The sequence below is a fragment of the Ovis aries genome, chromosome 3, assembly GCF_016772045.2.
Source record: "Ovis aries strain OAR_USU_Benz2616 breed Rambouillet chromosome 3, ARS-UI_Ramb_v3.0, whole genome shotgun sequence".
Taxonomy (NCBI): Eukaryota; Metazoa; Chordata; class Mammalia; order Artiodactyla; family Bovidae; genus Ovis; species Ovis aries.
The window spans coordinates 132,295,397-132,306,255 of record NC_056056.1 but is presented as its reverse complement, the minus strand read 5'-3'; the positions used below and the strand labels follow the sequence as shown (position 1 = coordinate 132,306,255).

General features: G+C 45.1%; 1 protein-coding gene across 13 annotated transcripts in view; it reads right to left on the bottom strand.

The window, feature by feature from the left end:
* Window positions 1-2,255: 2,255 nt before the first annotated feature.
* CBX5 (chromobox 5) overlaps window positions 2,256-10,859 on the bottom strand; it is a 34,359-nt gene continuing 25,755 nt past the window's right edge. For 12 of the 13 annotated variants that reach the window (XM_042245161.1, XM_042245160.1, XM_042245159.1 and 9 more), the window contains one exon: window positions 2,256-10,263. In XM_042245161.1, coding sequence (XP_042101095.1) covers window positions 10,113-10,263 — 151 coding nt within the window. In that variant the 3' untranslated portion in view covers window positions 2,256-10,112. The remainder of the gene's footprint in view (window positions 10,264-10,859) is intronic. The other variant, NM_001166190.1, reaches the window with a different exon arrangement.

Genomic DNA, 10,859 nt, shown 5'->3' with positions numbered 1-10,859 from the left:
ACTCCTTAAATCTTTAACTTCTAACTGTTTTAATTATTTCTGAGCCCTAAATTCAGTAAACTCCTTTGCCATAAACATTCTCCTCACAAATAGGCTTCAGATAGCAATCCCTCCCATGGCCTCAAGCTGCGGCCTATGTGCTCATCCTGGAACACTTTTTTGTAAAAGTCCTTAAACAAATCTCAATGATTAACTTTATGAATTATATTCTGCGCAATGCTGCAGAAGGTTTTGTGCCTTCTCATGCTCAAGAACAATAAACACCTTAATATTCCTTTTCAGTCAACTCAGCCGAGGAGAGGAAAAGACAAGTCAGAATTACAAGGCCTAACTCCTTTATCCCGGGATCCGTGCCTGCAGAATGAGGAGAGGGGGCTGGGGACCGTGCCTCCATTTTGTCAGTAATGCCTAACGCAGCTCCCGACAAGAAAAACACACACGATGGGAGTAGACAAAAGGGAGAAACCAAAACAATACCGACGCCGACACACGCTGAAGCCCAAATAAAGACAGAAGCTGCGAGAGGAGGGAGCTGGCACCTGGAAAGCAAGATGTTACAGCTGCAGAGGGGGTTGGGGGAGGAGAACCCTGGGAGGAGGAAACAACCAGACCCTTGCATTCATGTCTTCACCAGGCTCACAACTTTATGCAGGCGAGTCTGTGTGGGTTCTCCCTCCCCCTTTACTCTCCACACTGTGTGCATGTGGCGTGCCACACACCAGTTGGCCAGGCTTTGCCTTATCTGTCCCCCACCCACCACCACAGGTCACAGCCCGGGCCTGGAGAGCCTCTTGGCCTATCCACAGGCTGTAATGGGCTGCGTTCCGCACACACTCTGGTGCAGCAGCAGCTCCCAGCACGGGGGCTCTGGGGCTCCTCTCCCACTTCCTTCCAAAAGCAGGAGGCTGCCTGGGGGGCTGCTTCCTCTTAACAGGGCGATTTCAAGCTATGCACTCAGTCATCCAGCTGAGCACAGACTCCCACGTGGCGGCCCTCCATCTTCCCCAGCCTGTTGGGGCTGCATTGATTTTGCAAGCTCCGCAGCCCATCAGTGGAGACAAAGGGGCAGGCACGACTGGCCGGCCTCGTTTGCTGGCATGCTGAGGGCCAGGGTTCCCGGGAGGAGTGATGAGCGGCGAAGAGCTTAGCTGAGTGCTGGGCAAGCATACCCTGACACACCGGAGGGAAACAAAACCGAGACACGGCTGTTTAGGCGTGGGAGTGTCAAAACTCCAGAGTCTTGCTTTCTGATGGGCCTAAGGCAGAGATAAAGTGCGTGATGGTGAGAGAACTAGAAAGAGATGGAAAGGGAAGGGAGCAAGCAAGCAGTCCCCAGCTTCAGAGGTAGGAAATAAATAATGTCCAGAAGGGTCTGGCTCTGAAGTGGACCAAATGGCTCTCCTGTCCCATGTTTATGAGGTCATGGACCATTAAACCAGCCAACCTACAGATGTCTTCATGAGACTTTACGAGATTAGACTGGGGAGACCCTATAACTCAGCAGCCAAGAAGGGAAAACAGGAGGGGGAGTTGCAGATGAGAGATGGAGGAAAAGGAGAGGAGGCGCCTCTCAGCGGGTCTGGGTTCTGGCATCCCTCCGTCTTCACTGCTCACTCCCTGAGGTTCTGCTCACTGGCATCCCTTCATCTTCACTGCTCACTCCCTGAGGTTCTGCCCACGTTCCTATGAAATTCAGAACTGCGACAGGCTTACGTTACCCAGCAAATGCTTAATTATCTACTTTTTTTTCTAATCCAACTTCCAATTGTCCCCTGCCCCCACCGTGCCCCACAATCATTAGATGTTCAATTCCTTTGGTGTTTGTGAAGCAAATCAAAAAGATCATAGTCATTATTTATAAACTTACATGTATTGGGATTTTTAAATGTTTGTCTACGTGGTTTTCCACAAATTCAGTAACTATGAGCTGACGTTTCCAGGGGTCCCCAAAGGTTAATGTTTATTCTTCCAGCCATTTGGAGCAGACAGGAGCTCTACTTGGGGATCAGGCAGGCGCAGAATTTGAAGGGGTTAAGGGAAGGAGCAGGAAATAGGGTGCAGTTGCTCTTATTCCCTCAGGCTTGCGCCACCCCGTGGCTGTTTGGAGAAAGTCAGAGACCAAGAGTGCTTAGAAAAAAGCCCTTGTTCTCCCAGCTCTTTCAGAAACCCATGTGCTGCTACTGGCCGAAGCTTGAGTCCAAATTAAGGAAGGAGGGTAAGACCCACATCTTCAAATCACCACTCAGGATCCGTACTTGAAAAGCAACCATTTATTAGAACCAATACAAGAGTATGAAAAGAGGGAAAGGGGGTGGGTGGAAGGGGGGAGAGAATGAGGTCTGCATCAGATGTCAGGTATGGAAACACGTAAATTGCCTACTTTGAAACATTTACATTTAAAAGGAGAACATATATATATATCACTTATCCTAAAAAAAAAAAATCAAAAGCAGACATGTTTGGCTGAAATATAACCAAGAAACACAACCAAAACTCCCCCACAAATCAAAAAGGTCCGTAGAGAATTCAATTTCCCATTTTTCCATTCAGAAATCTGGCTACAAAGTGTGATTTGTTTTGCTGCTCACGATGGTACTGAGTGCTGAAAGAAACCCAGCTCCTGGAGTCTCTGAGCCCACCCTGTGGGAAGGGGTGGGGAGGCCTGTGGGCTGCGGGCAAACCAGCTCCTGACTACTTGGCAGGATGGCAGACATGCTCTCTCCACCCTCCATGCCTCCCCAGAACCGCCTGGTGCTGCCGGTGCTGAGAACAGGAGTCCACAAAAGACCAAGAACTGGAATGTGACTGCAGCAAGGGGCCAGGACCTTGTGCTTTTTTGTGGGTTACACATCTAGGGCCAAGGAGAGAGAGAGAAAGAGCCCTATTGGGAAGAAAAGGAGCCGGCTGAGCCCCTAAACTGAGATGGAGAGTAAGGCTCTTGAGCCCACACCTGGGCAACTAGTGTCCGAAAGTTTTCCCAAACCAGAGGGAAAAAAGGTCAAAGTCAGGTTCAGACTGTGGACACTGAGAAAGAGAGGACAGATGCTGAAAAGGGTGAACTGGATGAAGCTCTCAGGAGTATCAAGGCCCAATTCTGAGTGTTAATCATGTCCCTAGAAAAAAAAATTTTCCACCGTGGCTCTTTTTTTGGTGGGGGATGGAGGAAGCAGTTATGTTTATTCAACCAGTTGGTTCCTATGGGGAGGCGGAGGCTCAAGGACAGATACCTAGAAGAAGTGAAGTGACCCAGCTGTCCTGGGATCAGTTCAGGGAGTGAGAAACATGAATCACGCCCATGGTGTGTACTTTGCTCCTGAGACAGCTCCTGTAAGTTCCAAACCTTAACTCCCAACCTGCAGGGAAACAAGCAGTAGCACCCCTGACTCCTTAATCCAATGCTCTCAGTCTCAAAACAGCCTCTTTTTGTGGATGCAAGACAGAAAATACTGAGTGCCGTTCTCCCGTAACATCCTAAGTAAGTCTGGACTATTAAGACTCCAACATTCATGAAAACACTGTCAACATCTGAACTAGCAGCTTTGATGAGGGGTGGGGGCCAGAGAACTTGCCGAGGTCACTAAGTAGTTCCAACCTTGGGACAACTCAGTGAGGACAAAAACCTAGACTTCGGCTCAAGGCATCCTCCATCGAGGACCCTAAAGGATTCTGTCAACTATGATTTACAATGCCTCACAACACCCCTGTGAGGTAGGTCAGTATTATTACCCCCATTTGACAGATGGGGAACTGAGGCATTGAAAGGAGTGACTTGCCCAAGGTCAGCCATTATGAGTCAGTGGAGGAGCTTGGCACACACAGTCAGCATCCACTCAATTCTTGTTCCACACCCTGGAGCACTGAGAGCAGAAGTCGGTAGGTAGAACTCACTCTGCAACCAGATGAACCCAACCAACCCACAAGTATTAACTGATGGCCTATTATTCATCCAGCGTAACCCAAGGAGTCTTGGAGAAGAAACAAACTACTTCTGAAACTCATGCGTTAATGGGTGTTTTGAAAATAAAGTTACATTTTAAACATTAAGGGCATGAATTCTTTTATAAAGAAATACTCAGTTTACCATTAAGACGTGAAGGACCAAGTCACACCGATTTCTCAAAGTTCTATACTGAGTAACCCAAACCCTGAAATTCAGAAAGAAGCAAGACCACGCTCAAGCAGAAAGCTAAGAACCACTTCCTCAGTGGCGGTGGGGAGTGCTCTGAGCTCCATGCTGGCGGGGAAAGCCAGCAACAGCAGTGGCAACCTTCTCTACAGGCTCCCCTGGGAACCCTGGCACCAACCCGCTGCTGCCACTCGCCCTTCCCCCATGACCCCCAGGGGTGGCAGCTGTCCACCCTTTCTGCCTCAGCTCAACCTCAGGAGTTGTGGTATCTTCACATCAGTTCAAGACGAAGGAGAGAGATGGTGACACTCATTTTTCCATCTAGGGAGGGGGTATGAAGTGGTATGAAGGGATCTCTATTAACTAGTCAGAGACTCTTCCTCCATACCCACTTGCAGTTGCCAGAGCAACAGGATCCTACGCCCATCAGAAGCTCAAACAGTGAGTTAACACACACAGCATCACGTTCACCAGGGACACTCTAGTTCCAGGAAGGACCAACCACTGTAAGACCCAAATATAACCTTTTCTCACTGATTGCTGATCACACTGGGTAAGTCCAGGTGATGCGCAAATTCAAGACTGATTAAAGCAGCAGTGACAGTTCAGGGTCAGTCTGCATTAGAATTCCTCAAAAAGCATGACAAGCTGGCCACTGGGGCCTGGGTCAGCTGTGAGGGTCACACTCACCAATGCCAGGGGACATCACCAAATTGAAAAAGAAAAAGAGAAAAAGGAGAGGAGAGAATGACAAGATAAAAAGTTCATTGCGTTCAATTTGGCCTAATTTCTTGATAATAGTTTCCTATTAGATTTTCTGATTAATACTGATGGCTCTTACCTAGGCTGTGATAATTAGGTTTTGATCTATTGTGACATTAATGATCACAATCAGTTGACTTTGAAATTGTCTTAATTAATGGCTCTTCCCTTGTTGGCTGCCTCCAGCGCAGGGTCTGTCCCCTCCCACCACCTTGTTTTAACTCCTTCTCCTACTGACCTCAGAGACAAACAGGAGGATCACTTTATTCCAATGAACCAAGATTTTAAACTATCTTAAAACATTTCTCTGACAGAGGAGCAACATGAGATGCTGGGTGAAATGAGGATCAGAACGAAAGGCTAGAAAACATGCTCTCAACAAAGAGGAAATACTCCATCTGAGAAAACAGTCAGAGTAAAGCACGATGTCAAAGCGGCAAACGACAAGCTGAAGAAACTCTAAAGAGACAAGATGAGGTAGTTTAAAATTCAAGAAACTCAGCACAAGCAAAAAGAAACTAGAATTTTTATGAAGCTATCCAAAGAACCTTCACCTTTAAGTCAACTTTCAATTATCCAACTCTCAATTATGCAGGCAGAGAAAAGTATCATTTTCCCTGTGGTCACATGGTCAGAACTAGGACATTTCTTAAGGTCAGACTGTTTCTTAGCACGGCTCTCTTAGCATGGATCGGCCTCACCCTGGAACTCCCCAGAAGGATTAAGTCCAAAACTCCAGGTCACATGTGTTTCTGGGAGGTTTCCGCATAATTGACACAATATCTGCTTAGAAATCACCATTTTGCGGCGTGAAATAAAACTACACTGTCCGGAACAGAGTGTCACCAGATGGGCCCAAGCCTTCTTTTCAGCACATTGGAAAGTATGTCCCTGTTTTAGGCTCCAAGTCAGCCTCATGTTAATTCCTTCAAAAAGCGTGAGAAAGTGAAAAGGGTGTGAGCAACTCTCGATCTGCAAGGAATACATTTTACAGAATCTACGATGAAGTAACAACACAAAACTGGCTGTGCATCACAGCTGATGCTTTCCACAAGCAAGGATTAACTACACTATTAAATACTTCAGCAAAGAACCTTGGGACCAAAGCCAGGGGTTCTCAACCCCCACGTAACCTGTTATTCTCTCTCAGGAGCAGCATTTCTAACTAAACCTGTTCTCATTACTTTCTGGGCTAAAAAGCCCTTGCAGTTCATCTATGGCCAGTTACCTTGGTTCATCCAAGGTCACTGATCTTTTCTCCACACGAACCTAACCATCACCCTACTACTCTAGAACCACAAACTACACCAACCAGTGGTCTCTGCCCCCAAATATAAAATATGTGCCCATCTGTAACATTTATTACACTATGCACCAGTATGAAGCTTCTCTGAGGTCAAGGACTGCATCTTTTTGAACTTTGTATCCCCAGGGCCAAAAAATGTCCAATGAATGAAGTAAATGCTGATGTACACGAATGTGACAGGAACTGGACAGCTCAATACAAATGCACTGTGACTAACTGGGCGGGCGGGGGCCCCAATTCTGAGCATATGCTCTTAGGGGCAAGCCAGGTAACACCTCAATTTTTGAAAAACCTAACTTTTATGATTAGTGGTAGAGCCAAAATGGAAAAAAATAAATACACTGGGTTCAGACCTTTCCTCTCTCTGCCCTGACAGGTATGCTTGCTTGGTGGTCTGATTACAATAGTACACATCTCAGCACTTAACCTTCACTCTAAAAAACTAAACCAAAAGGATGGACTTATGGGTGCCAAACGAGCTTTTCCTTTGACCTCGTTTGTGAGAAACCATTTCCACATCTCCAGTCTAATGACATAACCCTTCCTGAGGTTCTTGTGTCACCGTGAATTTATTTTAGGCCCCAGAATCCAAACCCTAAGGGCAAAGACAATCACTTGCTGGATCCCTCTGACCCCTCTGCACCTTTAGGTAAGCTGGGCTAAACACAGATCCAACCAAATCACAAGATGAAAATCACAAGCACTTTCCCCCAGGCCCCAGGATTTGGCCTAAAGATAAGGAAATTGAACTGTAGGGAGGCTATAGCACAGGAACAAAGAGTTAGGAATAACTGAAAACCACCCAAGAACAAGACCAGCTTTTCTTCAACAACAAAAAGTAGTACAGATATATGGCTGAGGGACTGCCAAGAACCATCTAGACTTTCGAGTGTTAGACCACCACAGGTCCAAATGTTCTCCTGAGCAGAGGAAAACTGGACTGCAGAAGGAAAAACGATATGGCCCTCTCCAGGTTAAGAACGGGTGCTTCCATCAGGGCTGACATTCTCTAACAGCTGATCTTAACGTGAGGGCTTCTGTCCAGCCCAGGGCTCAGAGAAGCAGCTATGCTGACTTGGTAGACTCTGCTGCTCACAGCTCTGCTACATTCTGTGGAAGGAGAAATCCTTGAATGCTGATTGCAAGAAGAAACTCAGCATTAGGAAGATGTTTTGAAAGAGGACTAACACATGAAAAACACACTTTGAGCACTTGAGACCTAGGTATTTAAGAGTGCTTAGCCCAGGGCTACTAACTTTTCTGAGAGGAGAAAGCCCCATGAAAGCAGGTTCCTGTTCGAGGCTGCAATTCTCCAAGGGCCTGGACAGCTACTTGACACCATCAAATGCGGGAGGCACAGGCTGGCGGCTGGCTCCCTCTATTCCTACAGAACTGGCTCTGTTTAGGCAGGGAGAGAACAAGCTGGGCAGCACACAGTATAAGACCTTGATTTCAATAACCGTGGACAGAAAAAGATGAATGGAGTGAAAACTAAAGTATTAAAGCAGTGATGAATAGTAGACAATACTGGGGTTTTTTTGCTGAAAGAAATCAGATTTTGATGAATGTCTTAAACATTACCCATAACCCTGGCAACCATGTGTCCCAGGTTCCTCAAGACCAATCTCAGTACCAAGTAATCCGGCTGGTTTTCATCCATGGCCTAGATCTGCGCTCTAAAAACACGGCCACTGTACTCTGTTTACATGCCCACTCCTCCTGGGAGACACACACTAGCTACATGGATGAGCTGTCATTTTTTCCACCTGCAAATGGAGAGACCCAGATGGTCTCCTCAGCAGCTCTGGCCTACTCTTGTTCTGTTCTAGCACATCCTAATTGATATCCTTAGTTACTCGCAGGAAAGACCTCTTTTCTGACCATCCTTTCTTTCACATGCCCATCAGATTAACTACTAACAACTGTCAATTATCCAGCACTTGATCAAGGCCTTTAATTCCTTTAGTTAAGGAAGATGGAGATTAAACTCCGACCCATCTGAGGTATGGTTGATGAGTTCTCACCCAATCACATATTCAGAAGGATTTTCCTGGATGGCTAAAACCAAAAGCTTCATTGTTCCAGTCTGTCATGTCACTGCAACAGCTGTCTTCTCAACTGTGCAGTATAATCTTTGACATAATTTATACAAGCACACAGAATTCAATCAGCAGCTGAGCAGGGAAGCAATGTTAACAAATGCTATGAATGGGTATATGATTTGCATATTATTTGGCTCATCTGTGAACTGGAGCAATCTCTCCATTCCCCTCATTACTCTGAAAAATCTAGAGATGGTTGAATGCTCCTGGCCAGACAGCTATGTTTTAAAAATAAAAAGCAACCACAAAAACAACCTCAATGGCTGGTGAACTCTAGAGTTAAGGCTATTTCAAGCATTTATTCTTATTTCCTCAGCTTCAGGCTGGGACAAGGATGCTCAAAACCCTGCTATTTCCTTACTTTTAGTCTTGATTCTCTAGCCCCCTTTAACTACAAGAAAAAAAGGGAAAAGAGAAGTAGGGTGTTTCTTGGGGAACAAAGGCTGAAGGCTATAATCAGAAAAATAACCTCTCAACATACTGGCAAAGCAGGAAGAAGCCAAAAAGGAAATATTTTGCTGAGTTGGGGAGAGGCTGTATCAACATGCTGACGCCGGGGGCATGTCATTCTTGAAGGTTGATAGTCTTCCATAGAAATTAATTAAAAAGGAAAAATAAGATCCAACAACTGAAGAGTTTGACGGTGGAAAAAGGCAAGAGCATTAACACTTTGGGGACTCTTGGTGGCAAATCCGTAAGTCAACAAAGCAAGGAATTTATGATTATAAATGCTATGAATATTTAAAATTGATACTGTGGCCAGTGGCTCCCCTCCAAGAATTCCCCACTGAAAATAATGGCATGGAGGGTAAAGTGGGGTCCACTGAGAAGTCTGAAGCCTCTTTGGTAACACGACTGCTTTGGGAGGCCACAAAAGTTGGCAGGGTTGGAGGGTGCCTAGCACCTTGGCACAAGCACCAGGCAGTCACTCACACCTACATAAATATATAATCCAAATGAGAGAGATGGAAGGAAATAATACATACATACCAAATGTGATAATAAAGACAATTGTATCCTACCCCATCATCCTCATGTACTAATAGCTACAAATTTCCACAGTTAATAATCTTGTCATTTTATAACAGACTTCACCAACTTGCAGAAGCCGAATCAGGGACTGCTAAGAAATAAGGCCAAAAGTCCTGGGGCTAGGAGGAGTGCCTTGACAAATCTGAACGTAAAATTTCAAGCCCTCCTAAGGATGCCGCTCTTCTGGGAGGATGGTGAGGATGAACAACAGAGGGTGGCCCAGAAGACCACATCAGGAACCCTGTATTCTCCTGGGTAGAGCTGAATGAGGTTGGGAAAGCCCCAACAGGTAGGCAGTTGCTATTGGCTTTTTTAAAAGACGGGCAACATCTCTTCCATCCCAACATCTCAAAACAAAGGCTAGCTGGTCATCAACATGTTCTAAGAGCCAAAGCAAGAAACCAAAATTCAACATCATTATACCAAAATCCCCCACCTAAAAAGCAACCAACCCCGAAAAGATCAAGACTCTAAGGTGACTAAAAAGTTAAAATTCATCTTGAGGTCACAGGGGAGCAGAAGGGAGAGAGCAGGGCAAAGGAAAAAATGGTGGGAATTACACACAGTATGTAAATGCCTGGTCTTCACAGAGAGACACTTATCATGAATCAGACCATCAGTTATGTTACAAGAGAACCAATACCAACATTTCTCCTGTGGAGCACAGTGATAAGCACATTTTTTATGGATGTGTTTAGGATAGAAGGGGGTGGGTAGAAAGGAGAGGAGGCAGGGAGCTGAATGTATTATGTACAAAGAGAAATGACAGAGACCACCCCCTCCTTTAGCTCTTTGCTGTTTCTTTCTCTTTGTTTTCCGCATCCTCAGGATATGCATGCCACGTCAGTCTCTCTTCATAAAATGCTATCACAATTTGTGGACATTTAACATTAGCTTCTTTTGCAAGAACCAGGTCTGCTTCATCTGTGTCTTTCCTGGAGAGAAAGAATATGAGACTTAGAAGGGAGGAAGAATGAGAGTCTGTCCAAACACTGGTTTGTGTTACTGAATTATGAATTAGCTGACTTGATTTCCTCTCCATCAAAAGGAAAAGGATCCTAACGGCTCCAATGAATCAAATTGTTAGTAAACATCATTTAATGACTACATCAGGAAGAAAATAGAAGTCTTCAGCTAGAATAGATGGAACACATATCGGGTTTAATTAAAAGGCTGAAAATTAAACTACTCTATAAATTCTGCTTTCAGAAGTTTTATTTGTGTGTATGAGCATGTGAGTGAACACACAATCAAAGCTACATTCAGCCCTATTGATTACGCATAAATTGCTCAATCCAATTTCTGGATCATCTGGATCATGAAAGGGTCCTAACCCTCCTCATCTTCTGGCCTTTTAAACACTCATCCCTTTGGTCAGAACTGTAGGTTGGAACAATAAGAAAATAGAAACCTAAGTCAGCAAAGAATGTAAAACCTAGTCACTAAAATGAAATGCAGGAATTAGCTGCAAATTTCAATTACTCAAGTTACACTTTTTACTATCCAGTGTAACAAAAACAACAAAAATCTA